This window comes from Astyanax mexicanus, chromosome 7, assembly GCF_023375975.1.
Source record: "Astyanax mexicanus isolate ESR-SI-001 chromosome 7, AstMex3_surface, whole genome shotgun sequence".
NCBI classification, from domain to species: Eukaryota; Metazoa; Chordata; class Actinopteri; order Characiformes; family Acestrorhamphidae; genus Astyanax; species Astyanax mexicanus.
The window spans coordinates 54,276,632-54,296,448 of NC_064414.1; the positions used below are offsets into that span (position 1 = coordinate 54,276,632).

The following is a 19,817-nucleotide window of genomic DNA, read 5'->3' on the forward strand; positions in this document are numbered from 1 at the left end:
TATTTTAAAATGTATATTTGGGCTTTTTATTTATTATTACTTTTTTTCCAGTCATTAATTGTGTCTGTCAGTATGTTTATCTCGTATGTACAGGATCTTGCAAGTCTTCTGGGGCCTCAGATATAGTGATCAACAGAGGTTTCAAGTAAATAAGTACAAATACTTTATTACCTTACTTAAGTAGAAATGTTAGTCATCTATACTTTACTGGAGTAATTATTTTTATTTTCACATAATTATCTGAACTTTCTACTCCTTACATTTGAAAAACAGCATCGTTACTCTCAGCTCGTTTTCATTCCGGCTTCTCATCATTCAATAAAACCCCTATCCAGATAAATCTCTCCATCCAGATGCTCTTGCTTCATTAATTAGGATAAGAAACCAAAAAATGTATACACCGTGTGTACTGTATGTAGTGGTGCTGTATCAGTGGTGCTACATAGGATTTTAATAATGTCTGTATGTGTATTTGTGTGTGTTTTAGGGCAGAACTTCAACCTGAGGCAGCTGGGGATCTGCGAGCCGGCCGCTCGGCGTGGTTTGGCGTTTTGTGCTGAAATGGGCCTCCCTCACCGCGGATATTCGGCCGGATCTGACATGGACACGGAGGGCGATGGCGTGATGTCACCGGAGCGTGCCATGCGGCTGTGGGGCAGAGGGGTGAAGTCCGGCAGGAACTCCTGCCTCTCCAGCAGATCCAACTCCGCTCTGACGCTGACCGACACGGAGCACGAGAACAAATCCGACAGCGAGAACGGTGAGTAGGGCAACCCAACACACACACACACACACACACACACACACACATTCACTCACACTCACAGACGTGGCAGCTACTGTAATCCTGCATTGATCTAACTGGCAAGGGCCAGCAACGTCACACCTGCACACTCACCTGCAGAGATTACAGGCACACACTCTCTCTGACACACACACACACACACACACACACACACACACACACACACACACACACCTATACCTACAGCAGGGGTCCGCAAGAGTGAAAAATCTGGCCCGTGAGGTTGTTTGAACTATAATGAATAATAACAAAAAAATAAAATAAATAAATAAATAAAATGCTTCTCTGGCGAACTTTAGTTTACATGCCTTCCCGTTCTCATTTTTCTGCCCGTTCTTATGCTCCCTATATCCTTATAAGGACGTGTTTTCCCGGCTGTGTCCCAATTCACTAGCCGGAGCAAACTTCTTGGGTTTACCTGCTTCATTTTCCAAAAACAGATCAGATTTTTTTTTGTGGCCCGCCACGTAACGTCTTGGCCAAAACTAATTGCCGACCCCTGACCTACAGCATGCTTAAAGTATTTTTTTTCTGACCACTAAAGGAATGCACTGTATGTTACAGGTAAAAAAAAAAAAATATATATATACAAACTTTCCTTGAACTGCACACACACACACACATACACATTATACTCTGCATCTGCACTGCCTCTGTAGTGGCACTTGGTCACTGTGGATCTCTGATTGTGTGTGTTTGTGTGAGTCTGTGTGTTCTAGCACAGGAGTGTTTGTGTGCTTGTGTATTGGTGTGTGTGTGTGGAATTCCTTCACCTGTGTTTCTGTCCCATATAGACCCAATCAAAGGCGAGAGTGTGTGGTGGAATTCCTTCATCTGTGTCCAAATGCTGTGTCCTTATAGCACCCCCGCCCCCTCACACACACACACACACACACACACACACATCACACACATGGCCAATCACAAGGACGCGAGCACGCGTGTGTGCTCCGGGTGCTAGGATACCTCACCTAGCCGTGTGTGGAATTGGTGTCTGGCTGATTGAACACACACAATAGCTGATTAGCTTCACTCTCTGAGTGCAGATCTGAGTACAACCTGAAACCTGGATTAGAAAGAGAGCGGGGGAGAGAGAGAGAGAGAGAGAGAGAGAGAGAGAGAGAGAGTGTAGAAACAGTAGCAGGCAGTTTCCTCTCTCTCTTTCCTCTCTTCCTCTTGTTTCTAGTGGGTAGTGGGTAGGACGGCAGCAGGAGATCCTGGCATTCAAGTCTTTTATCAGTGTCCAGGGTTTCTGGAAATCCTTAGAAAGTCTTAAAAGGCCTTAATGTGTCCTAAAATGTTTTTAAAGCCATTTCTGAACAGTTTGTTTTATTTGACTCATACTGGTGATAGTTTCATTTTCATTCATTGTTTGCTTGTGAGCATGGGGAAAGTGTAAATTTGACAAAAAACTCTCTAGATAAAATAGGATGCACGATAATATTGGAATTGTATCGGCATTAGTCGATAATTGCTTTTTTTCTAAGAATAATCAGCATCAGTCAATATAGTCGATATTTCAACTGGACACTTGCTGATATATTTATTATATGCTGGAAAAGGACCAAGCGACGCTGGCCACAATGCTACAACTGGCCAACAGTGGCTATGCTACTTTAAAATGAATCAATTCAAGCAAATTTTTATTTATTTTTATTAGTTTTAAATTTGTAAGTCATGCTGGAGTATCTTTTGCATCCTTAAATAATGCTGATTTTGTACTGGACCTTGTTTTCAGTCTACGAACAGTTTAAATCACTGCTTACTGCAGCTTACTGTAAAGTCTGTATGTCTAATATCTGTGTTATGTGCATCTCACAAAAATGGTTCCTTTTTTTTTGAGTGATATTAAAAAACATATTACATTTAATTTCCTTATTCCATTTGTAAATCAATGAACCCCTGGATCTACAGCCTTAACTTTTTTTTTAAATGCTCAGCCTTAGATAAAGAATAAGTTTCATTGTAGACATAAAGGTTGTGATTGAACTCTCAAACATTATGGGCCCTAAAACAGAGCCTTGTGGGACTCCACCTCTCATGGCTGAGTAATTGTAAAGTTCATTGTTTGCCTCTCTGAACTGATAATGATCAGTTGGGTAGGATTTGAATCACAATAGGGGCTGTTCCTGTGACTCCATGGATAGTGTGGTATATTATATCAAATGCTTTGTTGAGGTTGAGTATCAAGTAATATATCACTTATATATTTCCACAGTACTCTAACACTCTCTATCACAGTTATTTGAGTTTAGTTATTTTTTTTAGTTTATTCTTAGATCAGGTTTAATCTTAGCTGCTGTATTTGAGGTTGTGTTTCTAAGTTTGTGTTTGTGTGTGTTTTTGTATGTGTTTGGGTCTCCTGAGAGAGGGGGTCTGCTGACAGATACAGAAAGCCTTTTATTTTCCACACTAAAGCTCCGCTAATTAATGATCATTTCTCCCTCCTTATGAAAAAGCTCAGCTTCCTGTTCTCTCAGGTAAACTGGGTTATTAAGATGCTCCACACTAACAGGTGCTGTGTTTGAGTAACCTTTAAAAAAATGCCTCTAATCGTTTTATTACCACCTTTTGGATTAATTAAGAGGACTGAGGTGCTGAATAGGCTGGATGGCTCTGAAGGTACGTGTGTGTGTGTGTGTGTGTGTGTGTGTGTCATTATTAGATGATGTTGGGCTTTAATGTCTCTGATGGCCGGAGCAGTGAGCAGACGCTCTGACGGGGGATTAGACTCTGGGACAAATTCATTTCCTTTAATGTATTTAATATTTGTGAAAGCAGCTTTGGCTCTCTGATGGTGTGTGTGTGTGTGTGTGTGTGTGTGTGTGTCTGCATAGGAAATGATTAGGACTGTGTAAACGCATTAATGTGTGTTGAAGTGTGAGTTACTTTACAACAGGATTTTGGATGCTAGTACTACATTATAACAGGTTAATTCCTGTACTGTGTAATATGTAAACACTTAACTATACAAATAACAGTACCACTTAAAAAAAAAAAAAAAAACTTTATAAAGGGTTTATAAATGATTCACAATTAGTTTATTAATGGTTACTAATTAAGTTGTAAACGCCTTAAAAATCATTAATAATCAGTTATAACACATACGTAGAAAGGGCAACGATATAGATGGCTGTGGGTTCACTATTTGGCAAACAACAGATCATTGTTGCACTTTCTATGTATGTGTTATAACTGATTATTAATGATTTAATTTAATTTTAATGCATTTACAACCTAATTAGTAACCATTAATAAACTAATTGTAAACCATTCATAAACCCTTTATAAAGGTAGTCTTATTTTAAAGTGGTACCCAAATAACTATAACATTTCTTGGATAAATTGTATTTTTATCCCACTAAATTGTATTACGATACATTGCCCACGATAACTTGATATCATCTGCAGACCTCAATATATCACAAGACAGTTATGAACGATACTTCACAACATCTCTGTTACTGAAGTAGATTAAATATACTCTTAAATAAGCAAATGCCAAAAAATAAAGATTTATTTAGGTCAGTTTTACTGAACTTGGCAAGAAATATAAATCAATGTACACCAAACCAGCTTAGCTTGCTTGTGTCTCTTTAATACACATATATTTGTATGCTATTATTATTCCAATGTTATAAAGTAGTCATAAACCATCATATATTATAATAGTCCTGCCACTGTTAAAATGTTTATAAGAAAAAAAGAAAGTTAAAACCCAAATGTATTAATGCAAGAAATTTCAAATATCGATAATATATCAGAAATAAATTGAGATAATCTATATTTTGTCCCACCACTAATCATAATATGTGTTTTCTTGAACACATTGAAAAAAGCTGCAGTGCATCTCCATTGAGCAACTTAGAAACCTCTTCACATTGCAAACTGTGTTGACCTGACATAATGAGGCTAAATAAATAGATATTAAACAGTTATTACCTGTAATTTAGTATAATTTAGTATATTTAGTATTTAGTATAGTACTATACTCTTTCTGGTTATTGCTGTGATGCAAATGGTTAAATGGTAAGTTATTGCTGGTACTATATTATATATATTTTTATATTCCTGGCACTGCTTCATTTATACCACTTTCCCTTAATCGTTTTTCGTGTTTCTGTACGTGTTGCTGCTCCTGCTCTGGTAGGGGTAAAAAATCTGCAGTCATATCAAACACTTTCCTGTTTACAGGAACCCAGAGCTGCACGGGAGCCGAGCGCTCCACAGCGTCCGAGTGATTGACAGCTGTTTGGGTGTTTCTCTACGTTCAGCGCCGTTTTCAGCTTTCTGGTTACTTTTTTCACCCGCAGAGGTTGAGAGTGTTTATTGTTGTTTTAGTGCTCGTTCAGATCTGCGTAGATCATTATTACACAGGGCGTAACGTGTGTACGACTGTTCTGAGGTGGAAAAAAGTCAGAAATGCCGAAATACTGAAACTGAACCTGAGCAGAGGTGTGTGTGTATTTCTACAGCGTTAATTCCTTCCTGCCCGGCACTGCTGAGCTCCAGTGTGTTTATTTGAATTTAGTGGCCTGTGCACTTTGTGAGTGTGTGTGTGAGTGTGTGTGTGTGTGTGTGTGTGTGTTATAGCCTGCTTCAAAAGCAGGGGTGGGTAATTCCATTTGTTAGAGGCCGAGTTCATCCGATTCGTCACAAAGAGAGGGAGAGTGTAGGGCTGTCAAAGCACTGAGACTCGCCCATTGTTCCGTAGAGAGGAGTTTATATCCATTGCTTTTCCAGTTTAGACCTTTAAACCCCATCAGAGTAAACATGGAGAGAAGAAAGACTGACTGTTTTCCTCCTGCACTCCTCCCATTCCCCTGCTTTCCTTCCTCTCTTCAACACTCTCCTCATATTCAGTTTGTTCTTCTTATTCTTGTTCTTGTTCTTCTCCTTCTCTTCTCCCACTCTCCTTCTGCTCCTACTTTTCTCCCACTCTCTGTCACTCTGCTCCTGTTCAGTTTGTTTTCTCCTCTTGTTCTTCTCCTTCTCTTTTCCCAGCCTCCTTCTGCTCTCCTCTCTTTTTCTTCTCACACTTTTCGTCACTCTCCTCCTGCTCAGTTTGTTCTTCTTGTTCCTCTCCTTCTATCATCCCACTCTCCCTATGCTCTCCTCCCTTTCTCCTCCTTTTCTCCTCCCATTCTCCTCCTGTTCTCCATCTACTCTCTTCCTTTTCTTCCCCCCCTCTTCTCCATTTATTCTTAACATTTTCCTGGTCTCCTTCTTTTCTCTCTTGCTCTCTTCCTTCTCTCCAACTTCTCAATTAGTTATTTTCCTCTTGTTCTTGTCCTTCTCTTCTTCCACTCTTCCTCTGCTCTCCTTTTATTCTCCTCCTGTTCTCCTTCTGCTCTCTTCCTCTTGTTCTTGTCCTTCTCTTCTTCCACTCTTCCTCTGCTCTCCTTTTATTCTCCTCCTGTTCTCCTTCTGCTCTCTTCCTTTTCTGCTCTTCCTTTTCTCCCACTCTCTGTCACTCTACTCCTGCTCAGTTTATTTTCTCCTCTTGTTCTTCTCCTTCTCTTTTCCCAGCCTACCTCTGCTCTCCTCTCTTTTTCTTCTCACTCTCTTCGTCACTCTCCTCCTGCTCAGTTTGTTCTTTTTGTTCCTCTCCTTCTATCATCCCACTCTCCCTATGCTCTCCACTCATTCTCCTCAGTCTCTCATCCCTTTCTCCTCTCACTCTCCTCCTGTTCTCCATCTACTCTATTCCTTTACTTCTTCCACTCTTATCCCTCTTTTCTTCACTCTCCACCTGCTCTCCTCGCATTTTCCGGGTCTCCTTCTTTTCTCCTTTATCTCTCCACTTGCTCTCCTTCTCCTCTTGCACTCTTTCTTCTCAATTAGTTATTTCCCTCTTGTTCTTGTCGTTCTCTTTCCTCACTCTCCTCTCTTCCTTTTTTCATCCCTCTCTCCTCCTTCTTTTTGTCACTCTTCACTTGGCTCTCCTCACATTCTCCTTGCCTTCTTCTTTTCTCCTTTATCTCTCCACTTACTCTTAATCTCATCCCGCTCTCTTTTCTCTCTCCTTCTGCACAGTTTGTTTTTATTCTTCTCTTTCCCCGCTCTCCTCCCTCTTTCCTACGTCTTTCCTCTCATTCTCCTCCTGTTCTCTCCTGCTTTCTTCTTTTTCTCCTCCCACGCTTCCCTGTTTTTCTTACATTGATCTCCTCACCCCCCTGGATGTTCTTCCATTCTCCTCCTGACCTCATTCTGTTCTCCATAGATAGGTAGAGGGTGGAGAATGGAGAGTAGATTAAACTAAAGATAAATACAAAATAAATCAATTTAGAGAGTAAAGACTGAGAAAAAATTAGAAAAAAGAAGTGTGTGTGTGTGTGAGAGAGAGAGAGAGAGAAAGAGAGAGGGTAGATATTAAGGGGAGGTGTACGAAGAAGAGGGAAAGAGCGATACAGAAACTTAAAAAGGAGGACAAGAGAGAGGGAAAGAAAAGATTTAGATGGAGGAGGGTGTAGATAAAGCAGTGTGTGTCTGTGTGTGTGTGTGTGTGTCTCTAAGGAGATATTTGAGCACTGGCTCTGTCGCTGGGTCACTGGACACCCGCTCACCTGACCCAGAGGGAGCCGAACTGAGAGAAAAGAAACACACACACACTTCATTTTTTGTCTCTAGTGTATTTGAGCTGCAGAAAATAAACAGAGCAGATTTTGGTGTGATATCAGTCAGTACTGCGTATACTGGAACTGTTACTGATGTGTTTCAGGCCATGTTCACACCACAGGTCTTGTTTTAGAATTTATTTCAGGACTTAGTATTTGTCTGGTTTTAGGGTTGGTTTTGAATTGATTTTACGACTGATTAATTCTGTTTTAGACCTGATTTTTGGACTAGTATCAGTCTTATGCCTGGTCTTTGATTTTAGGACTGAGCATAGGTCTGGTTTCTGGCAGTTTCTGTCTGGGTTTAAGGTAGTTTTAGATTTGTTTTTAGAGCTGGTTTTAAATTTCTGAACTGGTGTAGAGCACTTTTAGGGGCTTTTTTTTCAGAATGGATTTTTGGACTGGTTTTAGAATTGATTTCAGGACTGATTAGTTCTTGTTTTATGGCTGTTTTAGATCTGTTTTTAAACTGGTTTTGGGATTGATTTTAGGACTGAATTGGGTTTAAGTCTGATTTTGTGCTTCTGATTAGCTAGGTAGTACCACCTGCCCTGTATGGAAAAAAAGGTATTAGGACACCTGCTCATTTGTGTCTCTTATAAAATTAAGTGTGATAAATATATATATATATATATATATATATATATATATATATATATTTATATATATAAGGCTTTGCAAGATGCTGAAATGTTGCTGAGTGGATTTGACTGAGCTTTAGTGAGGTCAGGATGTTGTTCTGGAACATTAGCACCTCAACTCCAAGTATTAAAGCATCCCTCTATAACTGTCTAGTCATAGAGCTAATAGATTCATGTTTATCTGCTCTAGAGAGGCTGTACGTTTTTGAAGGTACACACTAAGAAAAGTAAGTACAGATTTGTACTTAAAATAGTACAAAGCTTGTCTCTGGGGCTGTACTTTATATTGAGGTACAAAAAATACCTTTCAGTAAAAGTCCCTTTTTTGTACCCATGGTTTTTGTGCCAGTAAAGATTATAAAAATTATAAACATTATCATCAACTAAATATGGCTCAAAAACTTGCTGATCCAAAATTGTCTGGCTTTCAAATAAAAAAATATGCAATTAAAATATATATAGTTTATTAGTGCAGTGATACAGAATACTGAATGTACCCTTTGGCTGCAGGTTAAATGGTACAAATCTGTACTTACTGCTGTTAGAAATGACTTTGTACTTCAAAGGGAACAAATCTGACCCTCTAAACACCAGTATTGTACCTTTGAGGGTACAATTATAAAGAATGTACCTTTGAGTACAAAAAAGTACTCATATCGTACCTCTGTTTTTTAGAGTGTACTAGACGAGCAGTGTGTGTGCATTTGCAGATTTGTGTCAGGAATATGTACAATTTAAAGTACCTTAAAGCTTGTTTTATAGTAAGGACTGTCTACTAATATTTGGACATATAATGTTTTTACTTTTTTTGCTTGTGTAACTTAAATACAAAACCGTCTGTAACAATAAATCAGAACTGATACAGAACCTATTAGAATGTGCGTTTAAGCATTCGTGAGGTTGTTTTTAATGAAGAACCTTTTAAGAGTAGCACTTTTATTTTTAAAGAGTGTACACTTCTAAAGACTCTAAAGACTTCTAAAGACTTCTGAATGTCTCCTCTGTGCTGCACTCTCACTTCACACCGTCCTGGTTTGTGGTCAGATAAGCGGCGCTGTCCGGCCCGCGGCCCGGCTCTGAGCGGCCGAGTGTGTGTTTGAACACGAGCTGCGGGGGGAAACAGCCATGGGGCAGCAGTGACAGGTTTTTGGGTCTCGTTAGCGATGCCCCCGACTGTGGTTTTGATCTGCTTTTTATTTCTGATCTTTTTCCTGGATTGTTTTAATAAAGGAGCAGCTGAGAGCACGGGCCCGTCCTGCCAGAAGCAGAGCTGGGCCGGGCCTTTAGCACGGGGGGAAGAGCAGGGCCTGAAGGAGCTGGAAAAGGCCAAGTGTGTGTGTGTGTGTGTTTAAGCTGTACTGACGCTCCATGAAATCTTTAAAGGTTTCTGACAGCCTGGCAGCGTCGCTCGCCCTGACCCCTCTCTCTCTCTCTCTCTCTCTCTCTCTCTCTTTCTCTCTGACTGGGTGGATGTCTCAGTCGATCTCTCAGAGTGGGCTCTTTTAGTCTGGGTCAAGAGCTAAGTGACTGTTTGTGGGTGTGTTTTTGTCTGTGTGTGTGTGTGTGTGTGTGTGTGAAAGAGAGCAAGAGAGAGAGATTACCAATTTTCTAGCTCTCTGTTTTTCTTTGTGTCTCTTTTCTCTTTCTGTCACTTGTTTCTCACTCTCTTTTTATGTCTCTTTGTGTATTTCTCTCTCATCTCATCTTGTCTATCTTAATAATTCTTGTTCTTGTGTCTATATTCTCTCTATTTCACTTCTATTTGCTCTTTCTTTCTTGTTTCTCTCTTATTTATCACGCCATTACTCTTTTTGTCTCTTTGCTCTCTTTCACTCTGATATCTCACTTTATCTGTCTCTTTCTCATTTGTGTTCTGTACTCTTTCTCTCTCTGTGTCTCTCTGTCTCTCTCTCTTTCTTGCTGAATCATTAGCTGTAAGTGTTTTATCTCTCTCCCTGTGTGTGTGTGTGTGTGTGTGTGTGTGTGTGTGTGTGTGTGTGTGTGTTAGCTGGGAGAGTTAGAGAGTTTATGGGAGCGGGCAAGCGACCCCAGCTTTAATCAGATTAGGAAAAAAGTGTCAACAGCAAAATAAATCCTGTAAATATCTTAACCAGCTTAGCCTGGCCATCTACACACACACACACACACACACACTGAGTTGCAGGGGTCTGTAGGGCCGTGTTGGTGCTGTGTCCGGGGTGTGTGGTGGGCTATTGTTGGTGAGAAATGGGGCAGAACTGTGGGAACGGAACCGCTGTTTGGATCTTCAGTGTGTTTCAGTGTGTTTCAGTGTGTCGTAGTGTGTTTTAGTGTGTTTCAGTGTGTTTCAGTGTGTCAGAGTGTGTTTTAGTGTGTTTTAGTGTGTTTCAGTGTGTCAGAGTGTGTTTCAGTGTGTTGTAGTGTGTCAGAGTGTGTTTTAGTGTGTTTCAGTGTGTCAGAGTGTGTTTTAATGTGGTCAGATTGTGTCAGAGTGTGTTTTAGTGTGTTTCAGTGTGTCAGAGTGTGTTTCAGTGTGTTGTAGTGTGTCAGAGTGTGTTTTAGTGTGTTTCAGTGTGTCAGAGTGTGTTTCAGTGTGTTGTAGTGTGTCAGAGTGTGTTTTAGTGTGTTTCAGTGTGTCAGAGTGTGTTTCAGTGTGTTGTAGTGTGTCAGAGTGTGTTTTAGTGTGTTGTAGTGTGTCAGAGTGTGTTTCAGTGTGTTTCAGTGTGTCGTAGTGTGTTTTAGTGTGTTTCAGTGTGTTTCAGTGTGTCAGAGTGTGTTTTAGTGTGTTTTAGTGTGTTTCAGTGTGTCAGAGTGTGTTTCAGTGTGTTGTAGTGTGTCAGAGTGTGTTTTAGTGTGTTTCAGTGTGTCAGAGTGTGTTTTAATGTGGTCAGATTGTGTCAGAGTGTGTTTTAGTGTGTTTCAGTGTGTCAGAGTGTGTTTCAGTGTGTTGTAGTGTGTCAGAGTGTGTTTTAGTGTGTTTCAGTGTGTCAGAGTGTGTTTCAGTGTGTTGTAGTGTGTCAGAGTGTGTTTTAGTGTGTTTCAGTGTGTCAGAGTGTGTTTCAGTGTGTTGTAGTGTGTCAGAGTGTGTTTTAGTGTGTTTCAGTGTGTCAGAGTGTGTTTTAGTGTGTTGTAGTGTGTCAGAGTGTGTTTTAGTGTGTTTCAGTGTGTCAGAGTGTGTTTTAGTGTGTTTCAGTGTGTCAGAGTGTGTTTTAGTGTGTTTCAGTGTGTCAGAGTGTGTTTTAATGTGGTCAGATTGTGTCAGAGTGTGTTTTAGTGTGTTTCAGTGTATCAGAATGTGTTTTAGTGTGTCAGAGTGTGTTTCAGTGTGTCAGAGTGTGTTTTAATGTGGTCAGATTGTGTCAGAGTGTGTTTTAGTGTGTTTTAGTGTGTTTCAGTGTGTGAGAGTGTGTTTTAGTGTGGTCAAAGTGTGTCAGAGTGTGTGTTGCTGATGAGCTGCACCTCAATCACATGAGAGCCAGGCTTCATGACCATCCTCTGTATACAGCACACATGTGGCAGCGCTTTCCTTTATATAAACACAGCAGCTCATCCAGCACAGCGTCATGGGAGAAAGAATACAAATGCTTGATTGACCCAAAGGAGACTATAAAATCTCCACTTCAGCAACAAAACTGTGTTTATGTTGCAATTCTCACTTTTTTTTTAAGTTTAGAAGCTCTTTTTGATAAAGCGATAGTTCTGCTTATTGTTCAATATATTCTACAAACTATTATCTTAATTATGCAGTATTTATTATGTTTCAGTGTTTGCTGTCATTTATTTAGTCAAAGTCAAAGTCAAAGTGGTTTTTATTGTCATTTCAGCTATATACAGAGTACACAGAGTACACAGGACCATGGTGCACATAAACACAGTGTAGACAGAACAATAGTGCAACAGTACAAAAGTGCAGACAGACAATACAACACCATACAGACAAAGAATAATAAATAACAAGACAGTGTGCAAATTTTGCAGTGTGCAAAAAGTGTGCAAAAAAGACCAGTGAGGTAGTAATTACCTCTATTACACAGTGTGCAATAGAGTCCAGTGAGGTAGTAGGGTTTTTAGTGCTTTCCATTTTCTGGGGTAAGTGGGGTAAGAGTGTGTGTGCATGTACAGAAAAACCATCAGTTCAGTCTCTGCAGTTGAGGAGTCTGATGGCTTGGGGGTAGAAGCTGTTGCAGAATCTGGTCGTGCTGGACCGGATGCTGCGGTACCTTCTTCCCGAAGGCAGGAGGGAGAACAGTTCGTGTGAGGGATGGGTGGGGTCATTCACAATGCTGGTTGCTTTGCGGATGCTGCGGGTGGTGTAAATGTCCGTGATGGAGGGGAGAGAGACGCCGATGATCCTCTCAGCTGTCCTCACAATACGCTGGAGGGTCTTGCGGTCAGAGACGGTGCAGGTCCCAAACCAGGCAGTGATGCAGCTGCTCAGGATGCTCTCAATGGTCCCTCTATAGAAGAGTCTGAGGATGGGTGGAGGGAGACGGGCCTTTCTCAGCTTCCGGAGGAAGTAGAGACGCTGCTGGGCTTTCTTGGCTGTAGAGCTGGTGTTCAGGGTCCAGGTGAGGTTATCTGCTAAGTGGACACCAAGGAACTTGGTGCTCTTAACAATCTCCACAGAGGACCCGTCGATGTAGAGTGGAGAGTGGGTGTGTTGTGCTCTCCTGAAGTCAACAACCATTTCCTTTGTCTTGTCCACATTCAGGTGAAGGTTGTTGACTGTACACCAGTCTGTCAGCCGCTGCACCTCCTCTCTGTATGCTGACTCGTCGCCTTTGGTGATGAGACCCAGCACAGTTGTATCATCGGCGAACTTGATAAAGCTGTTAGAACTGTGTTTTGCAGCACAGTCATGAGTCAGCAGGGTGAACAGCAGAGGACTCAGGACACTGCCCTGGGGGGCCCCCGTGTTCAGTGTGATGGTGCTGGAGGTGCTGCCCCCGAACCGGACTGACTGGGGTCTCCCCGTCAGAAAGTCCAGGATCCAGTTGCAGAGGGGGGTGTTGAGGCCGAGCGAGCTTAGCTTCCTGATGAGGTTCTGTGGGATGATGGTGTTGAATGCTGAACTGAAGTCTATAAACAGCATTCTGACGTAAGTGTCCTTCTTCTCCAGGTGGGTGAGGGAGAGATGAAGGGTGGTGGTGATGGCATCGTCCGTGGAGCGATTGGGACGATACGCAAACTGCAGGGGGTCCAGTGAAGAGGGCAGTCGTGTCTTGATGTTCCTCATGACTAGCCTCTCGAAGCACTTCATGATGATGGGTGTAAGTGCAACGGGACGGTAGTCATTGTGGCAGGACACTGTGGACTTCTTCGGCACGGGGACGATGGTGGTGGACTTGAGGCACGTTGGGACAGTGGCGCTGCACAGGGAGATGTTGAAGATGTCCGTGAGAACATCTGTCAGCTGGTCTGCACACTCCCTGAGCACTCTGCCGGGGATGTTGTCTGGTCCTGCAGCTTTTCGTGGGTTGACTCTGCGCAGAGTGTTCCTCACATCCACTGCAGTCAGGCACAACACCTGCTCGTCCGGCTTGGGCATGGTCTTTCTCGCCATCGTGTTGTTTTGTGCCTCAAACCGTGCATAAAAGTTGTTTAGGGCATCAGGGAGGGAGGCATCACGTTCACAGGACGGTGGCATTGTCCTGTAGTTGGTGATTGCCTGGATGCCCTGCCACATGCGCCGCGCGTCACCCGTGTCCTTGAAGTGGCTGTATCCACTATGAATTATTTACTGTTCCTTTTTTTTTTACCATCTATTACAAATTATTCAGTGTCCATTATTGGGTATGCACTATGAATTATGCAGTTTCTAATAATGATGATTTATTATTTGTTGTGAATAGTTCAGTATCTACTAGGTTGATTGATTTTGTCACATCCTGGTCTCGTCTCGTGTCTCTGTGTGTCTTCCCCACGTGACCTGTGCTCCCCTGTGTCTCCTGTCTCAGTACTTTCCACCTGTGTCTCATTTGTAGCTCCGCCCCTTCCCCAGGTGTTTCTAATTATAGTGTTTCCTGTTTCTTTAAATAGCCCTCGTCTACCACTTTGTCTCCGTCGGTCTTTGCACCCTCCCCTGTTGTTTTGTCTTTCTGTGCTTCGTAGTTTCTCCGTTTTTCATAGCCTCTGTTCCTTGTTATTTTCCCTGTTTTTTGCCCTGCTCAGTTTAGTCTTCCTAGTCCTGTTTATTTCTAGTTTCCCTTGTTATTATCTTGTATATACCCTGCTTTGTGTTTATTTTCTAGTTTTGCTCCTTATATATATATTCCCTGTTTGTTTATCATTATTATTATCTCTAGTTTGTTTATGTTCTCTAGTCTCCCTCGTTTATTTTGGTTTATTATCTTTATTACGTGTTTACTTGTTTCTTTGTTTATCGTTGTTATTTATTTATTAAATATTTCCGTTTGTTCTTACCTGCACTTGTGTCCGCTTTCCTCGTCTCCCTGCCTGGGTCATCCGTGACAGATTTAGTAGTGATTTTATTTATTTATTTTTTTTCAGTACATACTATACAGTATATAATATATAATTAAGCAATTATACACTCAAGGTTTGTGCTGTAACGTGTAATATTGGCACTGTTGTGCTGCGGCCGTAGTTTAGCACAGTTATAGCATGCAGATAGAGTGCATTATTGCGATTATACCACAGTTCCATTATCACTGTTTATTAAAAAAGGAGGAGAAAATACGAACTGTTAGGTTATAAACAGTCTGCGCTGCATTGGCTCTCATGATTTGCATATTTAACATAAATTCTTATATGTTTCAGTAATAATATATTCACTATGAATTATGACGTATCCAGGCTGAATTGTTTAGTATCACACACATCACTATATGTGTATAAGTAAGTCGTGAGGAATTTCATTGTGGTTTTATATGTTCTGTTGTTATCAGATAAACAGGAATTTGGGGATGAGTCTGAGGATCTGAAGTCTGATCCTGCATCCAGGCCCTCAGGGTTTCAGGATAATAGTGTCCCCTTGTCCTGTTTTATCTTGTCCTGTATTGTTTGGGAAGCTCCGGTGTGAATTCATCCTCATTCACCGAGTGATTTATTTCTTCTTTCGGAAATCAAACTCTTCCTTCCTGGCTTTGGGTGCGCAAGTGCTCTGTCCCTCTGCAGCACCTCAACAATAACCCCTGAGACGAGCTGTGTGTGTGTGTGTGTGTGTTGTGTGTTGTGTGTTTTCTCTCTGGAGGCTGTGAGAGAGTTTCACTGTGTTTCTCAGGAGGGTCGTGAACTCTCTCAGTCTGAACAGCATCAGCATACACATCGCTTTTGTTAGAGTGGGGAGTGGATAAGCTATCAGCGAGTCACTTACTCACCCTTAACACACACACACACACACACACACACAAAACCATTCACCAGCAGCAACTGTGTTTACCAAGAAACACTGCACTTCCTCAGACCCCTGCGGGATGGATGTGTATATATATATATATATATATATATGTGTGTGTGTATTACTCGTTTTGTGTGGGTGAGTGTGTGTGTGTGTATTACTTGTTTTGTATGTGTGTGTGTATGTGTGTGTGTGTGTGTGTGTGTGTGTGACGATTGAATGAAAACCAGATGAACACAGAATGTAGTATGACTTGCGCTAACATCCTCACACACTCGTTATTTTCTGTATTTTCTGTGTTTTCCGTATTTTCTACACCAGTGGACCCGTCCTGCAGTGCTTCAGAACCGGACGGATGTAAATGCGGTTATTTTTGGGTCAGCGTTCTCCATAGCAGGCCTCCAGCCGCCTGTTCAGAATTCATTTTCAGCCTGTCAGCGCTCCTTCACTTCATCATCCTGACGCCTCCGTGAAACACTGAACCACACACACTTAAACGCACCCGTCCAGCGCGATGGAGCGCCACGATAATTCAGTTCCCTTCAGCTTTATAGTTAAAATACCTGTACAGCATCATCAAAAACACCCTCACTGTCACGTCTGGTGCTGTTAGCTCCTCTGTCCCTTCCACACCCAGCTCTAACGGAGGTTCTCAGGTCAACAACTACATTACCCAGAATGCACCACCCACTGACATCACGCACTCACCTGATCACGTGACACCTCACCTGCCTCATCATGACACTCACCTGTACGGCATGCATGTAAAACACAATTAATGCCAACAAAAACAATTTTAGGGGTCTGAAAAAAAATATATATAGATGATAGTAAAGGACAGTACATGTTAGAACTTTACTAGCATTGTTTTAAACACTTGTATTGTTATGAAGCATAAATTAACTCATAGCTATACATTCATCTTACTTATAGAAAACATTATACAATTTTAAAATCAATAGAAACAAGCATTTATTGATTGATTGATTGATTGATTGATTAGATGAACCAGGGGTTGGCTAGGAATACTGGGGATTTAGGGCTCCCTTGAGGAAAGTGCAGTAGACACTGCATACTTTATGGTAAATACATAAAATGAATAATTATAAGACGTTACTCAATAATTTATAAATGATATAAAATAATTTGTAGCAAATGTAAACTTCAAACTTAACAATTCAAAGGCAATTTCACAGTAGATAAAGAATAATTCATGGTGGATATATATACAGTATATATAGTGTGCACGCACTGTGCACTGAATCGCTTATAGTGGATTGAATTTCAAAATATATTGTATTTATAGTTAATGCAGATAATAGTTAATAGTTAAGAGTAATTTATGGAGTATACTAAATGATTCCAAGTATATATTAAATATTTCACAGTAGCTACTAAATAATATATAGTAGGTAATAAATAGATCCTAGTAAGGCTAAAGTAATCTTACAGTATTTCATGGCATTTTTCACGATACTCTTGGCGATATAAATAATAAGAATAAGAAATATGTTGCCAATATTATTGTGTATGATACGGTATGGCACACCTCTGATTCATACAGATGTAATAGAAGTATAAGTAACTCATTATGAATACTGAATAACTCATAGATACGAAAGTGTAGATACTATATAATTCATTGTAGAAACTAAATAATTCAATAATAGTTACTAAATAGGTACTAAATAGCGATTAACGAGTAAATGGAATGGAAAGTGAATAATTGAAATATATTAAGTGGGATAATGTCTTGGCTCTGTTGTTGGAGAACGAAATGCACTTTTGACTAATGATCTCATCTCAGCGTTTGTATAAAGAGATAAATATTTATAAACTGAAATGTGCGTTTGATCTCGGTCTGTTTGAGGTGCTGAACGTTTTTTGAGATTTGTGTTGATTGAGGTTGATCCACTGTGTTTTTTGTTCATTTTTCTCCCGGAGTGTTTTGGGGGGGTTTAAGATTTGTCGTGACTTGAATTGGAGTCGGAGTGTTTGATCAGCGCAGGCGTGATGTTTACATGCGCAAGTTTCTTAATGAAGGCATTGCAGTGTTGCGCTTAATCACAGTGTGTGATTTATTTTGATTCAGGGAAAGTTTTTTTTTTTTTTTTTCCTGTTTGGCAGTCTGTGCAGTCAGTATACTCTATACAGTCCATGTACTGTCATGTGTTTACCAGAAATACTTCTTAAGCCCTTTCTGGACGGGATTAGTTTCTTAGGGGGATGTCTGATAAAACTCTTGGAGGACCAGTGAGTCTTTAGGCATTTTTCTCGGTCACATGACAACACGGGGTTCAGTAGCTCCTCCATTTCCAGTCGCTGTTGTGTTTTTTATGTGGATCTTCGTGGAAATGTGTGCCCAACGTGTAATTACGGTGCACGGCAGTGGACAAATAGCTATTTTATTAATGAGATGAAACTCAGAGATGTGAGTGTGGACAGGACTAAAATTACTGGAGGAGCACGGAGTTCAGAGAAAAACAGTAGATAATTCAGCCTGTAATTTTTTTTTTAGAGGATGTCTGAGTGATGTGGTCCTGATGTCACATGATGACACTGGGGAAACTTAACCTCCATACTTCCATAGAGTAAAATTAATCTTTATTTTTTTATTTAAAAATATAAATTAACAAATAATATGCTGCATTCCACTACTTTACACTAGCAACTACACATTGCATAATGCTGCTGATTAATGCTTAATTCTAAGTATGTTTCTGTAGAGTAGGTATAAAATTAAAACACTCGTAATTGGTTAGGAAAAAAGGGTATCAATGCATTTCTACTGAATAGCAAAGCACTGGATGCTCCGCCCCCAGCAAGCACTTCATCAGTAGCTTATCTGATATACCATCATTAAGCTTTGATTTACCAAACCAGCTCTTAATATTATAACTTTAAATAATGCTATAAATGTTATTTAGTATTTTTCTAATGTTAGCTAGTTTTACTGATAAAATAAACTCTTACTGCATAGACAAGGGCTTTTTAAAGTTTTTTAACCTTCACACAGCAGTGTATTTCTCCTTCTCTCTGTCTCGGCCGGTGCTGGAAGATGAAAATGTAAAAGCAGGATGAGTACAACGTGAGCCGTGCAGCAGCTCGCATCCAGCAGCCAGCGCAGACTTACCCAGCAGAAACACGGCCTCATAGAGGCGTATTAAACACAGCATGCATCGACGACTGAGCGCACACACACACACACACACACACACATTCCAGTATCTTCCTCTCTAAACTCTATTTCAGGGCTCTTGTAGGGCCCATGTGTCATTTCCATGTTGATGCTCTTTAAAGAAAGAACCTTAAACCTTTTTTCCTGCGTTTTTGCTCCTCTTTTGATCAGAGAAACTGTTTTTTGGGATGGGAGTGGGGGGTTTGCTGGAGTTTCGGGGGGTAGAAGATGTGTTTTGCAGTTGTTAGCAGGTAGAAGGCTCCACGCTGTTCAGATCACCTGGTTGAGTTCATTATTTGGACCACAAGTTGACTCTGATTCAATTTGAAAGGCAAAATCGGTGCTGCTTACGGACGAGTTCAGAAGAAACATGTGGCTAATGATGTCAAACTGACCGACTGACTGCCTGCCCAGGAAAGGAAGTTGGTGTGGTCTAAGAAGCCTAAGAATGTCTAAAACTGTACTTTATCTTAGATTATGTCCTTGGTTTCAAATGTACATCAGACATACATCTTCTCATGGTGTGACTTATCGTGCTACACACTGATAATGATAAATCTACATTATAAAAATAAGGCCATCTCATGAAGAACATGTTTTCTTTCTCTGTGCACTCATGTAGACATGTCTGATTGCATGGTAGATGGTAAATTACTTTAATTTAAAGGGGACATATTATGCAAAACGAAATGTTTTCATACTTTTGTATTTCTATTTCCATTTGTTTTAACTGCCCCAATAAACACTATAAACACTCCAAACACCGAAAAATATTGTGTAATTTTAGCAGATATTGCTGGTCACCATCATTATAGCCCACTGCACTGCACTGTCCACTGTTAGTGGTAATGTTAGCCTTCTATGGTGTATTCTTAGTACATATTTGACACTGTAGATTGAGGAACAACGTCAAAAATAATACATCCTATCTATCTGCACTCATTATCAGACATCACTCCAACATTTTACCATGTTTAAGTGTCTTTTTAACATATAAAATGTGTGCAAAGATAATCACAATGTGAGATTCTGTGTAAAGACTATAATTTGTACCTAAACTGAAGTGGTGCCATGTTTTTTTTTTGTTGTTGTTGTTTCTTGTTAAGTGAAAATAGAGGCTTGTGTTTTATTCTTGCTGATTTTTTTTTTTTTTTTCATGATCTGTTAGCAGGTAGAACTTCCCACAGTGTTCAGATCACCTGGTAACGTTCATTATTTGGACCACAAGTTGATTTTA

The 19,817-nt window shown here is 40.5% G+C and overlaps 1 protein-coding gene across 10 annotated transcripts in view; it reads left to right on the forward strand.

Moving 5' to 3' along the window:
• Nucleotides 1-19,817, forward strand: part of tenm3 (teneurin transmembrane protein 3) — a 1,272,390-nt gene that overhangs the window by 849,919 nt on the left and 402,654 nt on the right. For all 10 annotated transcript variants that reach the window (XM_049481363.1, XM_049481365.1, XM_049481366.1 and 7 more), the window contains one exon: nucleotides 488-760. In XM_049481363.1, the coding sequence (XP_049337320.1) occupies nucleotides 488-760 (273 nt within the window). The remainder of the gene's footprint in view (nucleotides 1-487; nucleotides 761-19,817) is intronic.